We start from the raw sequence: 25685 nt of genomic DNA on the forward strand, positions 1-25685 counted from the left end.
CTATTTCTGATTGGTTATACCTTGTTGATTTATTCACCGCTATATATTTTGCCTACAATCTAAGATGTCTGCAGCATTATCGGAAAAGGTCTATTTAGTGAATGATCATGACATATATTGTTGTAAGAAAAAACAAACAAACAAGGAGATGTGAAAGTCAGTAAGATAATGATACCATGATTTTCGAAATATGTTTTTGAGAAGCTTTTCCAGCTTTTCCTTGAATTTTATTTAATGGTCAAGCTGCATGAATTCTTCAAGTATTTTGTTAATGGAATATGATTTTTTTTCATCCTGATTATTTTTTATGCTTTAATTTTTAAAACATTAAAAGCTTTATAAGTGCATGACATGACCTTTCTGTGGGGGCATTTAGTGAAAGCTATGACTAGTTTAACTATTAGAGATAACAAAACTCAACTTTTCTAGGGATATAGGTTCTCCCACACAGTTCTTACATCTTTTGCTTTCATGACTTGTAACTTGAATATCTTCACTTATTCTCGTCAACTCAAATTTGAAAATTTTGGTCATTCCGAAAATTTAATTGTCGTCCAATTTTTTTGGTTCATTCCACGGCGATCTGTAATCGGATTTATCGGATTAAAAAGATGTCTATTTTTGGTCGTAAAGAAAAATTGACGCTGATTAACGACAGGATCTTTATTTTATCTGATAAGGAAGATAAAAACAAATGAAATATCCAGTTAAAATTTGAGAACTGTAGCCTTTTCCAATCGGGAATTAAGTCGATTCCGATTTTGAGGGATCTAAAGCGGGATGAAGCGGGATTTTGAGGGATCTAAAATCAAACTTTTCAAATTATTAATTTCGCCTTAGCGAAAGTATTACGATAGGCATTCAGCGGGGCGGTGTCATCGGACGAAAAATTAGAAAACGTACACCAATACACGCATTTATAACCACGGACGATTTTCGCGCGTTTTCTTTGGATTACGTCATATATCTTTGTGTCCTTAGCTTCACAGTTTTTATTTTTTTTTTATTTTCTTATAAGCATATACTTTATACAGACGGTGATATACCTTCCGGTAATTAGTTCTTACAAAGTAAACAAGGGGGCTTCTTTATATACGGGGATATACCTTTCGGTAATTAGTTCTTACAAAGTAAACAAGGGATGGCGCACAATATGAGCATATTTATTTTTCTTATAAGCATATACTTTATAAGAATCAAATCAATAACTCTTTATATACGGGGATATACCTTTCGGTAATTAGCTCTTACAAAGTAAACAAGGGAGGCGCACAATATGAGCATATTTATTTTTCTTATAAGCATAAACTTTATAAGAATCAAATCAATAACTCTTGATAGACAGTGACATACTTTTCGGTAATTAGTTCTTACAAAGTAAACAAGGGCACAATATAAGCATGTTTATTTTTCTTATAACAAGCATATACTTTATAAGAATCAAATCAATAACTCTTGATAGACGGTGATATACCTTTCGGTAATTAGTTCTTACAAAGTACACAAGGGATGGCGCACAATATGTACATATTTTATTTTTCTTATAAGCATATACTTTATAAGAGTTCTTAAAAATCAAACAAAAATTGTTCTTAAATCGGTCTTTTTTAGCAATTTTAAGCCTCGTTGTTCGTGTAAAATTGTTTCATTAAGGCTCGATGTAAAGTAGATTTGAGATTAGCTTCAATCTCTAATTCTTGTTTTTTCCATGCAGTTCAAATTCTAGGCGAAATTTTCGACTTCAAGTCGTCTTGTTTGTTTTCAAATAGTACACATATCATATGGGCTTTATTGACTCAAAAAATGGGGCCGTTTTTCGAAAATTCTCTGCCCGTGTGCCGCCGTGCGGAGAGTGCAAAATAATAATAAACCGTTGTTGGGTTCCTGGTCAACGATGGTCCAGTTCAATAATGCCCCCGGTCTGGATTTCTATTTAATCTTTTCCAAAAAATGGTACCAAAAGCTACGGGTCATTTTTTACGAAAAATTTGTATGAACGTGTCGCTGTGTCGGAGCATCAGCGCACTTTGATTTGTAATTTTTGGAAATTTTCGAATTCTCATAGGTATTATCATGTTGGCGAGTAAGTAGAGTATTTACAGATATATATTTTGTTGTATTACTTTAGGCGTACAAACTTTCGCGAGCAGAAACTTTTGCAATTTTCGCAAATTTTGGCCCTTTTCGCGAAAGGAAAGTAAAATGTCTTTAAAAATTATAGGAAGGGTCATAGACCTTTTCGCCTTTCCATCCGCCATATTGAATTGTATGCAAACATTTTGGTGGGCGGATTGTGAAATTTAAAGTATTAATATAAAACTTACATGCATAATTCCAGACGGTGTCAATCGTACTGTTCGATTATCAAACTGTTTGATTATCGAACTAGGCGGCAATCACAAATATCTTCATTTCGCGTCCTCGTTGGGTCTAAAAAGTGAGTCGGTCGGTCGGTCTTAAAAATTTTCGGGTTTACATAACGTAACGACCCAAAATGGCGCATGTAATGATAAAAAAAATCAAAATGCCGCGAATGCGATAGAAGTCGCTCGCAAAAAATCGGCATTAATAAAATTTTTGAACGAAGGAAACGTCATTGACAGAAAAAGTCCGACAAATTTACCGACTCACCGACTCAATTCTACTCAATTTTCGAGAGTCGGTCGGGCGACGCGAAACGAAGATATTCCGTGAGATTGGGTAACTTGCATCAGTGGAGGCTAACTTGCATAGCCCTCAAATGAATGACCTGGCTGGTCATTAAAATACAAAGTTAAATCAAAACAAAAATGGTAGAGTAGAGCTGCGAGCAGAGCTGCGTAGTTGTATTTTAATGACCAGCCAGGTCATTCATTCGAGGGCTATGCATGTTAGCCTCCACTGATGCAAGTTACCCAATTTCACGGTTTGTGATTGCCGCCCTACAGTAATCGAACTTCATCAAACCCTATCAAACGATAGCTGTTCGATTACCGAACCCAATCGAACACCTATCGAACCGGGAAAACTTTCGTAAAGTTCGATGACTGTTCAATTATACGATTATAGTTCAATCACAGTTCGATGAATAGACCTTTTTTTAATGAGACCACCCTGTTGAATAATTATGTAGTCCAGCAAAAAAAACAATGATATAGCCAAGCATAATTATTATAATATGCATGAAACAGTAATTATGCATGGCTGTATCATTGTTTTTATGCTGGACTACATAATTATTCAACAGGGTTGCCTCTTTAAAAAAAGGTCTATACGATTGAGATTCGATCAGTTCGATTAAGATCGATGAAGTTCGATGCATAGTGTCCTCCAGGGTTTGTTCCCCCCACCAAATTCTTGATTTTTTTAAATCTCCCCCTCTTTTTTTTTCCCCCTATGACTTTTCAGCTTTTTAGTTTCCCCCCTCTTTTTTGCTTTCCCCCCAGAAAATTCTGAAAATATCATTCCCCCCCCCCATATATAGGGTGGACAGGCCAAAATTTTCCCCTCAATTTTTAGAAACCAAACTAATTTTATTTGAAAGTCCTTACCTTTGTGAGAAAAATGAGGGGTCATTTATTAGAATTGGTTAAGTATTCCCAAAGTTATTCCATTTTCAAAAGACAAAAAAATCACCTTTCAAAGAATCGCCTCCTTACAGCAAGAAATAATTTTTCGGAAGCACCAAAATCGCGCCAAAAATGGCGGATGAAATCTAGTCTTCCGTGTGGCGGGGTGTGGGGAGTTTTGCTGGTGCGGTCTGAAAATCGGCCCGATGACTGTTAAACTTTAGCTTATCGCTAATGAGCTGGAAATGATAGCTAAAAACAAATTTCACCACTAGAATGCTGAAATCCTCAGCTTTCAGATGGTGTATGGTGCTTAAATGAAAAAATCCGCAATCTTGTTAAAAAATCGCAATTTCTTCTTATTTTTGAAATTCCAGATGGCCTGTAGATTTTCAAATAAAGCACTTTGTGATAGATTGTAGCCTAATCTTACCCTGGGTTCACTAAAAAAACCGCGATTGAAAAGATGAACCAGCTCAATAGCGACAGCCATTTGTTTCAGTGTGGGTAGAGAATTTTCCGGTGCCGTGGTCAGCGCTAAATCGCATTTTCACCTTGACGTTGTAAAACATGAATATCTTTGGAAAGAAAATAGATACCTGGATGCAGTTTTTTTTACTTGTTTCCCTGATAATCCCTGATTGATTTAAAAAAAGAATGAACAGATTGGATGATTTAAAGGTAAGTACTAATGCATTGAAGTTCATTTTTGTAAATTCTTCCTCGTTCCGCGCAAAAAATCCCGACGAGTGCGCACCCTACCATATACCCGTATAAATTTCTCAAATTTCAACCTGACACAGACGTAAAATTTTGCTGCAAAAGGAATACTAGACAAAATAGACAAAAATTGGTTAATTTTCAATCATGATCTAATCACATGATATCATGTGGACTGACCTTGGTTGCTGAGATAAAATTGAAGTGATTTCACACTTCCCCCCACCAAATTTGCCAACTATCGATGTTTTCCCCCCTCTTTTTCATGGCTTCACCCCCCCTGCTCGCAGGGGGGGGGGTTAAAAGGTCTCAGGGCAACTGGTACCTACAAATAGTCTTTGGCCAGGGGCCACCTACTGAGCTAGGGGGGACCCCAACTTACAAAACCTTGAAACCTCTCGCAAACCTTTTTCCATGAAAAACTTTAGTGAGAAACTTTATTTTCTTTTGTTTGCCTTTAAGTAGCTATTTTTAAAACTGTTGTATTTAATTACACTTGACAAAAAAGAAAGTTTTTCTAAAAGTATATACGATTTAAATTTTTAGCTTTTTTTGATTTTTGAACTTTTAGGGGCCACCTAGAATATTTTTCCAATAGGGGCCACCTAAATCCTAGGGGGCACCTAAATTCTTAGGGGGGACCTAGGACCTGCTTATAAGCCATGTTTTTTTCCCCCCTTTACTATTCAAATTTTCATTTTCCCCCCTCACCCATTCAAAACTGGAAAATTGATTTCCCCCCCCCCTTTATAAAGGGGGGGGGGAGGACACTATGGATTGGTTCGATTAAATAGATTTATGCCTTGCCTCAGAATTTTTTATTTGTATTCCAAGGACGTATTGGCGGCCGCCCACGGGCCATTCTCGCGGGCCATCTTATATCTATCCCATCGGCATGTGCATTTGGTTTGGGAACGCGAAACACGAACGCGAACTACCCATGCCGAAACTTTTCAATATATCTCCAGAACTAACAGATTTTTTGAAATTCTGTAAGGCCGATGAAATTTACATATGAATTTACCGTCGTGAACTTACCCAAAAATAGATGCGGCATGATTTCATTATTCATTATTCATTATTTTCCCAACAGCACCTTATCCACCATTTCTGCTAACCATTCTCTCTCAAAATAAAAAAGATCGATTGCTACAGTGGCGCTAGATTTGGCAAAAAACTAAAATGGCCGCCAGGGCGGTTAGACAGATAGATGGGCGTGACGCCCGCTGTAGTTGTAGGATTGAGGGCGGTCACATTTTCTGTAAAAAATCTTCTTTGTTTACCCGTGTTTACTCTGGGAAAAAGGTCATGCGTAGAGGGAATCCTGCGTAGAGACGATTTTAACAACGATGGAAGTTGTAGTTGTAAAGAAATATAGAAATAATGAAAATTTTAGGAATTTTGAAGATAATGAAATTTTCATGCGGGTGCTTTTTAGAGATGCGGGCGGCCGACGGTAAACTCGTATGTAAATTTCATCGGCCTAAAAAGGTCTAAGTTCCTGAATAGTTTTACTATGTTCTGTGAAAAAATCATGACCATCAGTCAAATACTCGTTCGTCTATTTAAGATTGAAGACAAAAATTTGCGAAGAAAAATAAACCTTGAGCACAAAAAATGCTTTTTTAAACACTTTTTTCCACCGAAAAACAAATAACTTTTACAGACTTACCATCCCCAAACATTGAAGAAGCCTCTACTAATTAAAGTAAATGAGATGAGATAAGATAAATTCTTAAAATCAACCAGAATTTACAACCTTTCATCCAAAGCAAAAGACATGCTTTTCTCGCCGCCATCTTGTTTTTTTTCATCCAATCAGATCGCGCGATTTCACTTTCGCTTTCTCTAGTCCAATAAGACTGCGGGATTTGAGTCATGTGACATCTCTATTAAAAACCCGCGCAAAATACAGGGGGTCACAAAATAGAAATACAGGGGGTCACACTACTGGCTACAGGAACTGAAAGCAAGCAATTAAGGCCAATATTTTTGGTTTTTCTGAAGGATAAAAGGTATAGGAAGCTTTACTGAAAGAGGGATAAGGCTGGGACAATCTATTTAAAAGATATGGACTAAAAAAGGCACTTTTTTTGGGTGATAATTAAGATTTTGCTTAGAAACTTTAATTTTCTTACCCCCGTCTCGGGCCCCCCTGATATGAGCAAGGGAACCATGTTGGCCACCCCTACTGAAAATTTCAGATCAAAACAAGCAAGGAATTAATTCCTGTAACTCGAAGAAAATTGGAAAAAGCTGGTTTTTGACTGTTTCTGATCCTAAAGTAAAGTGCTATTTTTTGGTAAAAGCTATGCAATTTATGTTTGGATTTCTAGAAAGCTTACCCATTCATTGTTAGTACATTTTTTATTTGAAAGTAATCTCTTCATGGAATAAAAAGATATAGTCAAATCTTGTAGGGTCATTTTTCAAAATTTTTTTGCCAAATTCGATTTTCGCATTTCTCCATTTTACCCTACGCAAACGCACGTGCGGATGGGACTAGCTGGAGCTTTTACAAGCTCTTGAACACTCAAAATTTTTGAAGCAATAGTAGTTCGATTAGTTCGGTCAGTAAAAAAAAGTTCCATTTAGTTCAATTATATATTAAATCCTCATCATATATCTTCCCTTACTTGCAAAATCTTTATCATGACATGCGATCGCCATTTTGACAGTTCCCAGACTTGAAGGTTTATTGTACCCAAATATTTGTCTGTCTAGAATAAAGTCTGTAACCCTCTGTTGCAATTTCGCGGAATACTATGCCCCAACAAACAACCGCCTTTGACGTTAAAAAGGATACAGGAAAAGTGTGTAATCCTTTATCGGAAGTAATTTTCCGATTTACATTCCGAATTTGGCTTTGAAAGAAACTGATAGGGTGGCGGAGCGGCACGAACTTGTCAAACAAAATTGTTTTATCGAACTACTGATCGAGCCGCAACCCATTGATGGAACTTAAAATCAGACCGTGATGGAGGTATAAAGAAAAACAGGAGTTAAATTTGTTGGTAATTTTGGTCGTTAAAGTCTTTAGATTTCTTTTATAAAATATATATACCAAAAGAAATTCTAAGCTCTACCGATGAAATAAGACTTTTTAGTAGAACTCACCATTGCTCTGAAGATTCCTAATATCAGTGTTGAAGATTTTAGTCTTTTAATATACAAGAATGAAATAAAACTTTGTTCACGAAACAAATTTATGTTCAATTTTGTTATCCGTTATATTTTGGTTTGAAAACATATTTTCTCAAGCCAGAAAATGAAAAGTTCTTCATAAACACACAAAATTTCAGACTCAATTTGTAGACATAGAGTCGCTGGATAATTTTTGAGGAAATAGTATCAAGCAATAGAGTTCACCTTAAAGAAAACATTGATCGAAAAATCTAATCATTTGATGAAGGATTGCCAAGTTTATAGGCCTTTCTTTAGTCCAAATATTTTCTTAACTGATGTCAGAAACAATGAATCTCATCTCATCTAATTTCTAAAGCTTAAATGAGTCAATAAGATTTTATTTGGATAAAAGAGCTCATTAAAAATTCACGATATATGAGATTATGAGCATGCGTACGTCGTAATTTTTTTAATCATAGGGTGGTTACAATAGCATACATTTCCTGTTTCTTTATACCTCCATGATCAGACACTCACAATTTTTTAAAAAATCTTAAAGTTTGATGTCGAGTTCGATCAGTTCGATTGTTCGATTCGTTCTACAAGTGAATATGATGAAGAAATAAATATGCCTTACTGGCACTGTGATATGCTGTACTGGCCATGTGGCGTGTCGTACTGGCTGCGCTGCGAGGTACTCAAACAGTTACATGGTGTACATAGGTGATCAATTTACTGTCTCTCTTTACGCAATTTACCTTACCTCCTGAGTTTGTCTTTGTTATGCTTTAATATAACAAACCTTTGTCATGTCTAATTACAAAAACCTCCAATCACACTTAAATGTCGTGTTTTAAAATTCCTCAGCTACATAATATGTATCACAAGCGATTTAAAGTACAAATAAAACGGAGCGTTCTTGAGGCGTTTCTGAACGTTCACGAATGTTTCATAGCGTTCCTAGAACGTTCCAGAACGTCCTCAATCGTTCCAAAATGTTCAGGGACGTTTCTGAATGTTCCAGAACGTTCAGAGACGTTCCAGAACGCTCGAAAACGTTGTAGAACGTTCAAGAACACTCGCGATCAATCTTTTAAGTCCAAAGGTTAATCTGACTCAATAAGAACATTCGAGAACGTTCAGGAACGCTTCCGAACGTTTTAAGACATCCTTAAACTAGTAAAAGGGAATGACCAGGAACGTTCAAGAAACTAAATGTTCAAGAACAATTCACGTTCCATATCGTTCGTTTTGCTGGAACGTTCCATTTCATTTGTATTTAAAGTTGCTTGTGATGACACATATGTATGGAAAAGGTTTTCTCCAGGTTTTTTCAATCCTGGGATTAAACTACGAGGGCTATTCCAACTGCTTATTTTCCATTCAACGTTGAGCCCTGGGGATACCTTAACAATAAATAATAAGAGATTTTAAGATTTATGTTGAAATTTTTATTATTTCGATAAATTTAGGGGATACTCAACAAAAAATAAGGTGGTTTTAGACAAATCTTTGACAAATTGGCGTTTCTTACTGTTCTAATAATATTCAAATCACATTGAAAAAAGAATACATTTCCTTTACTTTCACTTTTGCTTTCGCTTTCCTGTTACGTGAATCTGATTGGATGAACACTGCTTGCTGACAAATTCTGATTAGCTGTAAGTCTTTAGCTTCGGGATTTTGATTTGATTATTCCCCTTGCCATGGCTGAATTCTGATTAGTTGAAAGTTTCTGAGTGTGAATTCTAATTGGATGAATACCTGAAAAAAGGCACCAAGAAAAAAATCAACATAGAACAGTTGTATTTTGTAATGCAGAATATGATGGTGTGGATCTTTTTTGAATTCTATATTAGGATTTTTTCTTAATGCCCTGTAACTATACAATGGCTAGAATATTGATACATTGATATTTGACTGTACTGAAGAAAAACTCTAAACAGTGGGCGAACATTACAACAGTAATATATAGCATCTTATAATGTTTTTATTGCCTATATGGAAGGGGAAAATTGTAATATAGAACCTCTTATAATTTGAATGAATTTAAATTGAGTTTGTAGCAACGTAAAAAGGCTTGTTTTATTTGTTTATGTTTAAATATTTTTTTTAAGGATTCATGTCGAATGTTTTTTAACCCTTTGAGTGCCAGGGTCCTTTTTTCTAAGTTTTTTTTAAAAAATCGCTAGTTCAAACTTTAAGGGCTTATATCTCCTGATCTAGAAGGAATTAGAAGCTCGTATATAGCTCGTTGGATAGCTTAGAGTCTCTTCTTTCTTTTGGGCGCCTTCGGCGCCGCCCGATTTAGGAAGGGCGTGGTGGGCGGCGGCCAAGGGGGGGGGTAGGTTAGGGAATTAAAGCAGTCAGGCCCGCTGCGCGGACCTGACTGAACTGATGAAAAGGTGCCCAGTGGTAAAATTTCAAATCAATTCACTAGAAGACAGAATAAAGTAAAACAGGGCCAAATTTGGAGGTTCTTGGATCACTCGTTGACCAAAAATAGTCAAAAAACGGTCAGAATCTCAAAAAAGTGAATTTTTGTCAATTTTTTGCATTTTTTTGACTTTTTTGCTTAAAATTTCGCTGGAAAGACTCACTTTTGAATTTTTTTTTGCTTGACCATAAAGGACAATCTAATTCCTACGAGTTCGACCAAAAATAACGATTTCTAACTCAAACTGGGCATTACAGGAGGGCTTCGCCCTCCTATATAGCCCATGTCGTATATATACGACATCGGCACTTAAAGGGTTAATACATAGTGGTGTGTTTTTTATACAAAACTTTCAGATAAATATAATATATAATGGGAGCAGAAAATAGCAGCTTAAAGAAATTCCAACATGGAGAAGTGTTTGAATCAGAATCAGATTACCTCACTATTGCTTCAGCCCAGGATCAAACAGGCGACAACAAGTACACAGTTTTCCAATATTTAAAGAATTCACCAGGAATTGAACCTGCTAAGAAAAACATTCAGGTAAGATCTGATCAATACTTTTGTTGTAAGCTTTTATCTTAATAAGTTGTATTGTTCTAAAATCGCTTTTATTGAATTTACTGAATGAAACTAAAGGAAAGGGTCCGAGATGTGATAATTTTATCATAATACAGTATCGTAATCAGATCAATATCAATTTGTGCCAAAATAAACATTCATGTCCAAAAGTAAGATAAACGCATAGATTAAAAAGTGCATACTGCAAAACTTTGTCTCAAAAATTTATATCATTATCAAAAAATTTTCAAATAGACAAAAGACTTTTATGATACTTAACAATTTATAACACTCCTTCAATTATTTTACAGGTATCAAAAGGAATACGGCATCCTTACATACTTAAGTTTGTCAACACTTTTGAAGATTCAAAACACATGACTTTGGTGACTGAAGATGCAGCTCCTTTGAGTGTTGCCATTGAAAAGCAAGTTAAAGAAGAAATCATGATTGGCCTTTATAATGTCCTGCAGGCTTTGATTTTCTTGCACCAAAAGGTATTAGCAGTTATCTTTTTTCCTTCTCTGATACGTACCTTACTTTTTTAAATTGCTGAGTTTCCAATAGTTTTGTTCAACACAGCTCCAATCAATCCAATTGGTTAAATCTCAAATCTCTAATTTAGCCAAATTAACCAATCAGTACTCAGAAGGTGATTTGATTGTTAAGCAGACTTTTAGATAGTTAAACGTGAGTATGATAGCTATGTTAATCATTAAGCTAAATGTTTAATAACTAGGTCACAGTGTGGATGTAAACCACACTGAAACGACCGCCTTCCATCACGCAATCGCGCATCACGCTCGCGAAAGAGCGCGCGCACATTATTAACGCTTACATGTCATGTACCAGATAAACATGTCATCTCCAGTACATTTTAGATTATTCATTGAAAACAGATTACAATATAGTCATTTTTCATGCCTCGATTATTCAATTCCGAATATAAGACATTCAGGGAAAAAAAGAGAAACACCTGGATAATCTAGTTAAAAAAACCGAAAGTAAATGGTAGACAAAGTAATGAGCCAAGGCAAAACGAGATTAGCGTACCACTATGAAAGAAACCGCCTCCGGCGGTCGATTATTGATTGTCAAAATATATTTTATGTTTTTTTTGTTCATAGATTGGGCTTTGTCACAATAACATCAATGTTTCCACTGTGTATGTCACCAAGAGAGGGGATTGGAAACTTGCCTTGTTTGAACATTCTTCCAAGGTATGTACATTGTCTCATACCTATGTTAATTCCTCATCTTTTTGTGTGCTGAATATAAACCATCAGATATGTTTTTTTTGTTTACCCACCTAAAGTTATGATCACGAGAAACCAAAATCAAATAGAATCACAAAGTGCTCTAGAAAATTATTTCTGCAATTTTGGTAGGCATATTCTAGCTTACTTTGACCTTTACAACCTTTTTTAAGCTATTTGAGCTTGCTTAGAGCAAAACTTTTCGCTTTCAGTGCTTAAGTTACAAGAAAAATTTGCCTCCCGAACCGAATTTTTTTGAGAATATCCAGAGGGTGCAAATTTTTTTTTTGAATATTTGAAAATATCCTCCACCACACCCTAGTAGATACTTTCTGACCACTTCCTTAGATTGTGCAAACTGCAAGAGATAGTTATAGTCAAGATGCTATTGGCTATGGCGAATTAGCACTGAGTATCCTGGAATACTTGAATGATGATCGTAAGTCTTAAACATCCTTGTCTTTCAACCCAATCTACGGGCTATCCAATGAGGAAAATCTCTTAAATACATTAGAGTGTATCTGATAAAAAAATATTCGATTCAAAATAGTTTTCTTTCAATAAAAGTTTCGTTTATTTTCAATTTTACTTGGCTCTGGTATCTTGTTTGTTTATCATCGTTCACTATTCAGTTTGATTTCATTGCAATAATTTGAGTGTAAATGATAAAATAAAACATAGGAAGGTTTTGGTTCGTAAGTCGTAGTACCGTTTCTGATTTAGTGCAACAACTCCCACATGGTAAAAACTGTTTATTAAATTAAGTAATAAATAATAATACCATTGATAAATATATTTGAAGACATTGTTTTTATTATTATTCTTTTTGTCACCCAGCTCATCGATTCACCAAGCCTTCATCAACTTACATCAATCAAAATACTAAATGAATTTATATGCATTTTAGAAAAACCTACCATCAAATTCATGGAAAGGTTACAGCAGAGCTACACTGAAGTCAATAAAAGCGTGAGTGTGTTAATTATCGTCAAATTATTCTAAACTTGTAGATGAAAGTTGTTGAAAGTCAGATGTCTTGAAATTCATCCTATTTTTTATATTTTAGAATCTAGGATCACTCAAAACACTAGTAAATGATCCTGTATTCAAGTAAGAAGCCACTTTCTCTATGAAATCATGCATGCTTTTCCAAAATATTTAAAACAAAGATTTATTATACACTGGATAAACGACTCATAAAACGAAGGAGAGCGATCATTGTATTTTCATTGTTTCAGAAAACAATTGATGTTCTAGCTTTGTCCGCAAAGGACAACTGTCATGGCGGCTCGAAGATGTCTGATTTTTAAAAAGTTCTCTAGCTCTTTCTTTTTATACATTTGCAGAAAAAAAACTTTGAAAGTAAGGCTAGCATTCCAAGCTGGATACATTTGTGAAATCTAATGTGAGAAAAACATCATTAGACAAGAATTTCAGACAAAATGCTTTTAGTGACACGAAATTTTCAATTGGAAATATCTTTCCAAGACTGTCCCCAGAAGAGCTGAAATTAGCATACATAAGACTTGAGTGTCTTGGCTCCACTGTGGTATGAAAATCCTTTGGAGGCACGTGGTGGCAAGGTGGTTTTTTTGAGGTTGAAGTTTGAAAATTTCCGGTGTCAACATTCAATTTCTTATACACAACACGTCTCTTGCATCTTTCTCACAGCTTGAAACGTCATAACGACTTATAATTAGCAATTAAGTGGAAGAATCTGATTCTCACAGGAAAGTTTTAAGTCTCTTTTGGGAATTGGATGAGTGATTTTCGATAAGAAATGCAATAAAAATGCTTCGAAAAATCATTTAATGAGGGAAGGAGAGTGAATAATAATATCATTACTACGGACATAGCTAGTACACGAGAAATCGGCAAAAATATGTTACTTGTATATCCAGTGTATAATAAATCCTTGTTTAATAAAAGTAGACTGCTACAGTATGTGTCATAGTGTTAGTGTTTTCAAAGAATTTGATCAAGTTTTTTGGAATTTTCAAAATTATCTTCTTTTTTTCCTACTTTAATATATTCACCTGGTTCTTATAATTCTTTTATTAGATTTCCTTATATGGAGTTAGTGCAAAGTCTAGAAACAATCACACTCAAACAAAATGAAGAGAAACTCAAATTCTTCCGGTAAGAAACTCAATTAAAGGATGGAAAATATGAGTTAACGGCTACAACCCTGTCAAAAGTTACTGGTTCTTTTTAAAAAGAGCATCTTTTTTTTGTAATATAGGGCATGTTTTCTGTTTCTTTGGACCTCTGAAATTCCTGTATTTGGTAACCCAAGAAAATTATGAAAGGGTGCCAAATAATTTGACATTTTTTGCAAAATTCTTTTTCATTTATAAAAAAGGTGTTTTTTTTGTGTAAGTTCAAAAATTTTGTATCTGTAACTCGAAAGTTATAAGCTTTTGATGTTAAAATTCACTTTTGAAAAAATACGTCAAAACAAAAGCTGTCACTGCTCATAATGTTTCACTTTTCTTTTTTTTTTATTACAGCTCGCTGATAAAGAATATACATGGTTCCCCAAGCTTATCAGTGTGCCGAAGGTGTATCCCAACTTTATTCACAAGCACAGTTTTATCAGATCCAACTGCTGAATGTATACTTGATAGTCTCTTTGCATCAGGCAATGGTAATACACACTTTATTAAATCTCACCTCGACTCTTTCCCCCTTTCTTCTCATTGCGTGTTCATGTTTTCAGCCGTAGCCGCCAATTGCCGCATGGGTACTTTTTTGTCCGTTTATCACCCTAAACTCGTATCAGTTTTTTTTCCAACCTAATACTAAAAAAAAGGTGTCAAAAAAGATTGGATCTACTTTAGGGGGATGATTAATTAATCAAATGGCACCCGTCTGTCCGCGCGACTACGGTCGAAAAGGTCGATTTATAGTATATTTGATCACACATAGGATAAGTAGCAATATAAAAAAATGTATTACAATAATAAATATGTATTACAATAATCTTGATAGCATAAACATACTTGAGTCAGAAAAGGGACGAATGTTTTTAAATGAAGCATGTTTCCCTACATCAAGCAGGATGCATCCGCTTTAAAGGAAGTTTTAGGGAATTTAAATAATCTTACCATCAAAAATTTTTTTCAGCTGAAACACTTTCACAGTCTATCCTACCGTTAATCGATAAAGAATATTTTCAGTAAGTACCCAAATACCATACCATTGTTTCCAGTGTTTGTATCTCAAAATCTTTCACTCTCACAGTCTGTCACTGTGGGTGATGAGAGACTTTTCCAATGTATTGCGTCTATGACAGAGGGTCAGCACATTAGGCTTTCAATTTTGAAAATCGATTAATGAAAATCTTGTTATCACCTTAATGGTATTAAATTTTGCGTGCGAATTCGAGACTTTTTTTCGAGGAAACGTGTTTCGCGTGTATTAAATTTCGCGATTACCAGTTTTTGGAAATTTTCGCGTGTATTAAATTTGGCGATTCACTAAATTGGGCATTTTCAAAAAGTGGGACTGATTTCGCTTGAAACACAACATATTGGGTATAAACATACCAAATATACTAACAAAACTAGTGACAAAAATAGTAGCAAAGTGTAACAAATAAGTATATTCAATTTTCGGCCTATTTTGAAAAATTTTCGCGTGTATTTAATTTCGCGATTTTGTATTTTTGAAAAATTTAAACGGTACTAAATTTCGCGAAATTGGTCCTAAAAAATCGCGAAATTTTGTAAGCCGCGAAATTTGATACCAATAAAAGAGTAGGACCTGCTTTGTTCCTTCAGTTTGGTTTAGGGGAAGATTAGCTAATGTCACAAAGGTTATTGTAAAGACTGTATTGGAATTCTTCTGCAGTACTATTTAAATGTTAATCCTTGTCAAAATCAACAAGCAGTAGAGAAAACACTTTACCATTATCATAAAAATGCATATTTCTTTTTTCAGTGAATATTGTATACCATGCATATTAAAACTATTCGAACTTCGTGATAAAGCAGTACGTTTGATTTTGCTGCAAAGACTTCCCCTTTATATCGATTGCATTGAAAAAAATATCCTCAAGGAGCAAATACTTCCAGAGGTAAGTGTTTTTCTATCTCATTTATTTAAAACGTAGGACACTAGTAAATAAGAGACTATATATAAACTACTATTCCCTACTATTTTTTATTCAAAATACATGGTGCGGACTTGTAAATAGTCGTTTGACGCTAGATTTAAGCCCCTTCGGATTCTCCAAATAATAATTTGATCCTGGATATTACGTCTCTTTATTTCACACTCCAAACTTAAAACTTTTAAACCAAGTTTTGTGTTTTGACTCTTGTTCTACTATTTGGGGGGGGGGGGCAAAAGGATTTAATGAATCAGAAAGTTCATATGTACGATAGTCTACAGTAGCCTCTCGCTTATTCGAACTTCTCTTATTCGAATCTTCAAAATATTCAATAAATATCCTCCACAACCATGTACAAAAATCTTCTGAAAGAGTCCATTATGATTTTCTCTTTTCAGGTGTTAGCAGGCTTACAAGATGACGATGATTTGATGGTGTCTGCTACGTTGCGCGCTCTTTCATACTTTGTCTTAATGATCGGTGGACAAGCCGTCGTTGGAAGTCAGGGAAGCAAACTCTTCCACAACAGACTACCTGATGTAAGTCTTTTTTTACAAAAGTCTGAATTGAATTTTTAATAGTTGTTAAAACTACATGTTTTTTTTATAAGCAGGTGTATGCCCCTTGGTCAGACTCGTGTATGCTTAAGTTCTTAAAGCATCCAGGCATATCTTATGCTTATTTTATGCTTATGAATCATGCTTATGATTCACCCCAAGCTAATTTTTTAGTGAATTTTCAGAAATTTTGTAAACATTTGTTTAGATTTTGGAAGCGATGGAGTGTAGCTAGCCGTGGAATGTCTTTTTTTACTTGACCTCTACCAAACCTTTTTAAACAGATAAAAAAATGACAACTTGAAAATTATTTCAGGCTGACATTATATGCTTATGTTATGCTTAGGAATTCTGCAAATCTGAGCCTTCGTATGCTTTTGTTGCCCTTCCTCTCAAGATTTGAATTTTTTTTGCTATCTTTAACCCGTTACTCCACAAATTCTCCCAAAATGTGGTCTGGGAAAAAGGGTAATTCAAAAGTAATTTGTTTTCTTGTAAAAAAATATCTTTGTTTCAATTTTTAGTTTTCAAGAGTCACCATGGATGAAGGTACTTTTTTATTTTATGCGTTGAGATTAGCTAATTTTTTTGAGGATAAAACTTTACGTTTTAGTCAATAAATGAAAGGGTACGAATTAGTTCTTAAGAAATATTTTTTATTCAGAGTATGAATAATTTTTGTTTTTTTTACCAAATAACCTAAAGATGTAAGAATTTATAGCTTGGTAGTAATTCCAGTATAAAATCACTCATATCAGGTAAATACTGTAGTCTCAATTCTGCTCAGAAAATCTAAAATTTTGGTAGTTTTCCTTTTGATGGAAATTTTGAAAATCCATACCCTCTAGCAAAAGTGAGTAGGAAATTATGTAATTGTCCTTTCGACACTAACCAGTCTTAAAAAACTTTTCTGGCTTCTAGAGTGCTATTCGTGATATTTTGACGTAATGTTTTCCACGGATACACCCAGTAATGGTTAATTTAAACCATAGAAAAGTTGCCCGTAGAGAACATTAAGTCATGAGTAGTATCATGAATTAGAAAAACAAACAAAAAGAATTCATCCCGTATTTAGGTTTTTCAAGGAGCCCTCGCAAAGAAGCGAAGCTGAAAACCGATGAAGAGACTGACGTTTGCGAAGAACGAAGATTGAAACGCACTGAACGTGAAAAACAAAGAGAAGAGCAGAGGAAGCGGAGAGAAGAACGAAGGAAAGAACGAGATTTGAATAAAGCGAAAAAAATCGAAAAACAAACATCCACAGGTGAGTTGAATGAACACAAATAAAATAATCGTCTGCAACTCTAGGAAATTCGCTCCCCGGAAGCTCTTTAGGGAATTTTGTAACGTCACCATTATTATATAGTAGGTGGAAGTAAACTTTCTACTCGATTTTCTTCTAGATTTTCAATCAACCGAAAAAGCTATCTACCTTAAACTGCTCTATTTTGGGGAACACAAGAATTTGTCAATTTTAATCAAGCTAGTGTTTCCATAGTTGATTTTGATAAGCCTCGAAGCTAAGTACACATTGTACTATCATACATCAACTTTAACGAAAAGAAACATAACTTAACGTTAACATTTCCCTTCAGGAGAATCACATTCTGAGGATAATGAAACTATTCAACAACCAACACTCATCGAAAACATAGGTGACTCATCATTTTTCCTCCATCGCATCAAGTTTAAGAACATCATTTAACTTATCCCCTATCGTTTTCTTATACATAATTTTTAAACAAAAGAAAGAAATACTGTATTTTCTCCACTTACGGCCCCGTAGATGGGCGGAAATATCTTTAATGGTCGGAAATATCATAGCGTAATGGTCGGAAGTATCATTTGATGGTCGGAAATATCTTTTGATGGTCAGAAATATCCCGCGCTTTTAAAAATGCTTCATCAGCAAAAAAATGTAAACAAAGATGGTAGTAAAGGTGGTGTGGTGTGGCCAACTTGTTGTGTGTGCCAGACAAGCTTTTTAGGGAGAGAAAGTGGCATTGACCATTTTATTCAAACACGACTCTCGTTCTTTCTTGTCTTTTTTATATCTTTTCCTCCTCTAGCCCCCACTGTAAGGGTCATTTTTTGGCCAAATTTTCTCTGCATGCACTGCCAGCTGGATGCACTGCCAGCTGGATGCAATGCCAGCTGGATGCAATGTAAGGGTTCGATTTTGGAAACCAAATTTTCCGCCGAACGTATGGTCGTTTTCAGATCGAGTGCCCCCCCACCGGGGTAAGGTCTAGAATGGGAGGGTGTCCAGGTAGGGTTGGGACTAGCTTTAGGGTAATTTGAGAGCAGGGGGGAAGAGGAGGAAAGGATATAAAAAAAGACAAGAAAGAAAGAAAGAAGAGCCGTGTTTGAATAAAACGGTCAATACCACTTTCTCTCCTTAACAAGCTGTCTACGTCTTGTGTAAAATACTGTATAAAGAACTAAGAAACAAAACAGCTCTCAGATAGTGTCCCAAAAGCTTAAAATAAAAAACTACTCTTGTCTGGCACACACAACAAGTTGGCCACACCACACCACCTTTGCTACCATCTTTGTTTACATTTTTTTGCTGATGAAGCATTTTTAAAAGCGCGGGATATTTCCGACCATTAAATTTTCAAATTTTCAGAGTTTTGGATATTTCCGACCATCAAAAGATATTTCCGACCATCAAATGATATTTCCGACCATCAAATGATATTTCCGACCATTACGCTATGATATTTCCGACCATTACGCTATGATATTTCCGACCATTAAAGATAATTCCGCCCGTCTACGGAAAAAAAATTTGCGGCGACGCGCGAGCACAAAATTTGCGAGTTTTTTTGCTCATTCTGCTTTGCCAGCAAAGAGGCGTGCCTCCTTTGTATAGCATAAAGAAGATCATTAACTGGAACATACACGTTGGAACATGCACGAATTTCTCATTTGCTTTTCGATTCTGTCGATATGTCCCTTACATGCTTCCCAAGTAAATGTTTTTGAAAATTCTTTTTAGGGCCATTCGCAAAAGTTTATGCTCGTGAAAAATTCTTAATGAAGTATAAAATCTCCTAATCTAAATGAAATGTACTTATGGCACTTTTTAGCCTGTTAATTCTTCTAAGTATTGATAGCTGAAGGGACGACCAGAAAACTCGTTTGAGAAGACATTCGAGTTATAGAGGTTCGAGTTATGAAGACTTAACTGTATTTACATTTCAGTAACCAATCAAGAGAAAGAAGAAAAATCACCGTCCAAAGAAGGTTCCGAAACTTCAGAAGCCGATTGGGAAGGATTTATCGCTCAAGATGACGTAAGATTTGTTTCTGTGTTTCTCCTACAATCATATACAGAAATGTTTGAAGAAAACACTTGAAGTTACCTCAGAAATATCGAAAAAAAAAATCACTAGCCCCAACTGCAATGTTCAGTGTAAACAGTCGTCCCACCGTTTGAGCATTGCAAATTGGGGGAAGGGGGAGCTGGGAACTCGCTTTCATATTTTTTGTCCATGATCGTAGTATTGTTTTGTACGTTACATTGATGCTAATGCCAAAATTGGGCCATTAAACAGTTGCCAATATTTTTAAGTTTACAAATAAAATTTCCTTTTTAAGATTTCCAAGAAACGATGATTTGTACTAATGACTCAGACAGCTCACACGTTCTCGTTGTCGTAAAAATTGAGCAAAACAAATTTCAGGTTGTTCAAAGATGAGTAATCTCTAAAAATCAATCGAGGTAGTGGACTACTAAACGCTGTTTTTTTACAAAGACCCTATGCATTTTATGTAATACATCTCGGTGAAAGTTCATTGATCTGGTCTATAAAAATTAGCACATTGTAGCAGTCTGTCACTACTAGACGATGCTATCATCCGCTTAGAGGGTCAGTAAACGCGGGCAATTATATATGCGCCCGCAGAGTCAGGGCGTCAGGGTGGTTTACGGGAAAAAAAGTGGCGGTAGAGTTTGTAACAAACACTGTAAACACACCTCCTCCACCACTGCTTACTCCACTCTGCCCCGGCTTAACCAACGTTTTCTCCTTTTTTGATCATGTGTCGACGATAAGATCGTCTATGTCACTACTGAATCGTTTTTCCTATTTAATTTCAAGTTCTTTTCTGTATACAGACTGAATCGACCGGGGAAGGTGATAAAGACGAATGGGAATGGGACGAAAAGACTGAAGAACTTCCCAAAAACACGCTTCGAAAACAATCGCTCAAAAATACCGACGATGCATTCAATGGATTCAAAAACGACGACGAAGACGACTGGCAAACGGATTGGAACGAGCCCTCAGTTAACCATAGTAATACAAATAGAGATGTTGATAATAGTTTCCATGACAACGACGATGACGACCAAGACGACTGGCAAACGGATTGGAATGAGAAAAATGTCGAAAATAGTGACTATATGACAAAAGTGACAGAAATTAAGAACAAAAGTAATAAAACATCTGAAAAAAAGGAAAAAGAGACTAAAACTATTGAATCAAAAACAAAAGGAATGTCCTTGTCTTCGAAAACAAAAACGAAAGTAACTCCCAAAGACAATAAAGATACCAACACAACTACGAAAAAGACAGACTTGGGAGACGAATTTAGCATCAAGATCAAACAGGAGTTCAGTAGCGAGCCGGATTATTTTGCAGACATGATACCAGACTTTAATGAAAAGAAAACAGTTCTCATCGAATCAAAGACCAATATTACGAATTCGAAATTCCAAGCAGCTCCCGACGATTCGGAGGTAGAGTATCTGTCAACCTCGTCCCCGTGTATCCCAGGCTTTATTTACGTTACTTATGGACGCCAGATAATATTATCTAGTGCTATCAGTAAGCATAAAAAAGCTGATAATGCACAGGGAACGAGGTTGAGTATCTGTTAATCTTTATATTCGTGTAACAATGACGCGGTAAGAAATATTCAGCCAATATTTCTTTTTTTTATAAGAAGAAACTTTATAAAAACACGAGGCTTCGATGGTCAAAATCTTATCAAATCCAAAGTTAAGAACAAGGAACTAAGGTTCCGTTTCGCCCGGTATGATTTTTGTTACGGACCAAGTGTGTTCATATTGGTTTCGGAACTTTTCAAAGCAAGAAAACGAAGCAGTTCCGTTCCGATAAAAAAAGTGGAATATCGTTTCGATCTGTTCTGCTTTGTAACGTCTTCTTTTTTGACATTTCGAATTTTGACACACTTGTTTCGGAACCGGTTATGAACGGAACCGTAACGTCTGAACATGGAGTAAGGCTTCCAAACTCTTAAAATACTCAATTTTCTTAGGAAATCGCGAAAGTGAGCAACATTTATTTAAAATCAATATCAGGCAAAAAACACAATAAGTTAAGAACATTTTATAAAAACGCATTCCCAAGGACAATATGCAAAGTTTGAGTAATTTTGGGTACTACCTGAATATTATGTCCTCAAAATTCACGATGTAGTTTTTCCTTATAATAAAGATAATGCTTTTATAATGTTTATTATGTCTATTACTTCTGCATCTTTCAGGTGATGGGCGGTTGGGGCGACGACGATGGCGTTGAAGATGGGTGGACCGATGATTTCTAAAGTTAACTGTCTAATTTTCTTAGTATCTTCATGAATTTATAGTATCTTATTATCTATAGTAGTAGACTGACTCTAATGGTAGACGTTCAATAATCAGAGAGTTTATTGTGAAAAATTATTAAGTATTTTGTCTATTTTCGTCATTCGATTTTCTCGCGCTCAATAAATGAATTTAATTTATTTTTTTGTAAATATTATTGATACACACAGATTTAATTTTGTTTTTGGATAATTACCTTTTGATAATGATGAAGATGATATGGAACGAGAAATACCATTATCTTATTTGTCGTTTGCGAGTTGACTTTTTTTTAACTTTGTCAGGTGGGATGAAAACCAGGCTTTTTCATGGTCAACCATTTTGTATTGTACTTTTCCGTGCTTAATTGTAGGCGGGATTACTTTGAAATTTTTAGAGATTTTTTGTAAAATCACCCCAAAATCACTTAATATTGACCCCCCATTTATGGATGTTCTCCCCGGCGTAAAGGTGGATAACAAAAAATTTTAAAACCACAAGTGATTTTATGTGCTTTAATTTAGGCTTGGAAAGTTTTAAAATTGGACTTGAGACTTTTGGACCAAAATTGGTCCAATAAGGCTTGAAATATGAGCTCCTCCCGAATCGATAAACTCGTTGAATTTAAGTGGAACGGCTGAAATTACCAGTCTCGCCTGAACTTTAAAAAAAAATTTATTATTATACATTATAGGCAAAATGTGAGGGGACCTTCCGTAGTAGCGTTCTCGCAGAGGTATGTCGGAAAATTTGTGTAGGAGAGCACAAATTTTTACGAAGCTAGGCGAGACCAATTTGATTAGTTGTTTTACGGGCCCGACCAACCGTAAAATTCCAAAAATCGAAATAAAAATAAAATTGATTTTGGCTGTACATTTTTATTTTCATTGCTTTACAGTATACCAAATTTCCAGAATTTTGGTTGTTTTTTCAAGGTTTTGAGAATTTAATGTTCAATTTTTCAATTTATCCATAGATTCGGGCTTTCTGTGCCTTTGTAGTACGACCGACCCTCATTTTTTGGGTAACTTGGCCCGTAAAACAACCAATTAAATTGGCATAGCCTAATTATCTTTTAATAATGTTATGAATAATGTAATAAGACTTTTTAGTAGAGCTCAAGTTTGCTCTGAACATTCAAATTATCAGTATTCAAGTTTCTAGCCTTTTAATATACGAAAATTAAATAAAACTTAGTCAACGACACAAGTTTATGATCCGATTCGTTATCCGTTATATATTTTGGTTTAAAAATATATTTTCTCAAGCTAGAAAATAAAGAGTTCTTTATAAGCAAAACGATTTCAGACTCAATTTGATGAGCATGCATATACCGTAACTATTTTAATCGTAGGTCGACCGAGGGTGGTTACAATAGCATACATCTCCTGTTTCTTTATATATATTATACCTCCATGATGACATTTTAAAGATTTCTCAATCTCATATAAAACAAAACTAAGTAATCAAATTTCTAAAACAGGAAGACGAGGGTGGAAGATCTTCTTTAGAGGTTAATATTTTCTCTTTGAAAACTTGACCTCTAATACTCGGATACTCAGGTCAGAGTATAGATTGGGCGGACCATTATTCACGGAAAACGGCGCGCCCGATTCTGGACTGATTCTATGCGACATTTGGAGAAAAAAAAGCTCAACCACTAAGCTATTCGCGCATTTTAGTGTCAACATGGTACCTCAGAAGTGACATAAAATTATCGACCAACTTGTGGAGAAAGAAAGAAGAAACACGAAGAAATATGATCGATGGCAAGAAATGACTGGCAGATTGAAACTAAAATCATACCAAATTTGTCAAATTTCGTTTAGGTATTAGGTACAATCCTGGACACCATACGTCACCACCACCTTAAGAACAGTGATGTACACAGAGTAGACCACTGGCACTGCTGTTCCCCTCAGCTCAGGTTAGCTGTCTTGTAGGGGGTCAAAATCATTTTCAAAATGTCAAACCAAGTTTAATGAAATTTATCAATTTAACTCTTCATACAAAAATTACAGGAAACGCATGTTTGGACTTTGTATCCTATGCTGCACGCAAGCACAAGCCAAAGTCCCGCAAAAAAGGCAGGACAAAAATCAGTTTTTTGAAGTTTGCAAAAAAACGCCACATAGAAGATGTTTCAAATTCAGTATGTGAATAGAGCAGTAAAAATGCAACTTTTCTATTTTTCCTTTTTTTTTGCAAAAATTCTAGGAATGAAAATAAAAGGATAATGATAAAATTGAATACTATCCATAATTGATGATCCGCGGCACTATCGTAAAGCTACAATCAGTGCCATAACATATTGGCACTTTTGGCTAATTTACCATTTTTCGAAAATTGAAGTTCGAGCGAGAATGTCAATTTCGGGCCTTCAACTTGATTTCAAAGATTATTTCGATCTGGGAGGGATTTATTGGTTTCTAGGCTATATTTGCGGACCTCTAGACGGGGGTTCGGTTATTATGTAACAGTTAGGGTTAGGGTTGGAGCTCGAGAGTCACAATATGAGGCCGAAAGCCTTCTTAGGGGCATACCCTGAGACCTAACTTAGGATCCCGTAGGGATCCTTGTAGGGGCACTGGTAGGGTTGGGAGCTTTCTTAATAAGGCCAATGAAATTTACATATGAGTTTACCGTCGGCCGCCTGCATCTCTTAAAAGTACCCGCATGAAAATTTCATTATCTTCAAAATTCCTAAAATTTTCATTATTTCTATATTTCTTTACAACTACAACCTCCATCGTTGTTAAAATCGTCGCTACGCAGGATTCCCTCTACGCATGACCTTTTTCCCAGAGTGAACACGGGTAAACAAAGAAGATTTTTTACAGAAAATGTGACCGCCCTCAATCCTACAACTACAGCGGGCGTCACGCCCATCTATCTGCCTAACCGCCCTGGCGGCCATTTTAGTTTTTTGCCAAATCTAGCGCCACTGTAGCAATCGATCTTTATTTTTCGTTCGCAAAACATGCGTAGGGTTGAAGCGAAGCAAAATTTTTTTTATTTTGAGAGAGAATGGTTAGCAGAAATGGTGGATAAGGTGCTGTTGGGAAAATAATGAATAATGAATAATGAAATCATGCCGCATCTATTTTTGGGTAAGTTCACGACAGTAAACTCATATGTAAATTTCATCGGCCTAAAGGTCTGTAAATTACACGCTATAAGTATTTGTGAATGACAGCTTTCTGCCGTGCCTCGTTGGCGCAAGCGGTTAGGCATCAGGTTTGTAAACCAAGGTTGCTTGCATTTCATTCGGTGGTTCGAGCTGGGGTCGGAGACCCATTTCACCGATACGTACAGGTAAATTTCAGAAAAATACTTAGAAAACAGTTAAAAACACTTGAGAAAGTCAGAAAATCAGGATAGAAGATAGGAAAGTAGAAAATGGGGGAAAATAAGAGAGGATTCATCCTGGGGGATGATATCGTTTGCCAACCCCGTGCGGGAGCTCGCAGGCGTTCTGTGAGCGTTCTCGGCTCAATCCTCGGACCGTGTTTAACAGTGTTGCTCGAATCCCTCAGATCCTTGGTTAGAAAAAGCTATACCTGTTTACTTTTTTCTTGCCAGATTCAACAAGCCATCAACCAACAAAATTAATACTGACATCAAAAAATTCACACGACCTCTCCACTAGACACTTCTAAATTATCTGCCATTATGAAGATGTTCCGAAATTAACCAATCGGGTTTACAATCGGAATTCCTCTGGGAGTTAGCGAGTCGGGAAATGTAAAGTTACGTAATAGGTATTT

At 35.6% G+C, this 25685-nt stretch overlaps 1 protein-coding gene across 2 annotated transcripts; it reads left to right on the forward strand.

Moving 5' to 3' along the window:
- The first annotated feature begins 10157 nt into the window (after window positions 1–10157).
- LOC136810212 (protein-associating with the carboxyl-terminal domain of ezrin-like) lies at window positions 10158–22168 on the forward strand. Of its 2 annotated transcripts, XM_067066781.1 has the most exons (17): window positions 10158–10377; window positions 10707–10892; window positions 11523–11615; window positions 12000–12090; window positions 12559–12620; window positions 12718–12761; window positions 13713–13790; window positions 14162–14298; window positions 14778–14829; window positions 15594–15729; window positions 16164–16304; window positions 16847–16871; window positions 17398–17586; window positions 17918–17977; window positions 19530–19621; window positions 20446–21069; window positions 21840–22168. In XM_067066781.1, exons 1-17 carry the CDS (start codon window positions 10204–10206, stop codon window positions 21897–21899), a joined length of 2244 nt encoding a protein of 747 aa, XP_066922882.1. In that variant the 5' UTR covers window positions 10158–10203; the 3' UTR covers window positions 21900–22168. The 2 variants fall into 2 exon arrangements, with proteins under 2 accessions (XP_066922882.1, XP_066922883.1); XM_067066782.1 differs by lacking the exon at window positions 17918–17977 and having other exon boundaries at window positions 10175–10377; window positions 21840–21979.
- Window positions 22169–25685: the final 3517 nt, after the last annotated feature.

This window comes from Clytia hemisphaerica, unplaced genomic scaffold (genome assembly GCF_902728285.1).
Source record: "Clytia hemisphaerica strain Z4C2 unplaced genomic scaffold, Clytia hemisphaerica genome assembly, whole genome shotgun sequence".
Taxonomy (NCBI): domain Eukaryota; kingdom Metazoa; phylum Cnidaria; class Hydrozoa; order Leptothecata; family Clytiidae; genus Clytia; species Clytia hemisphaerica.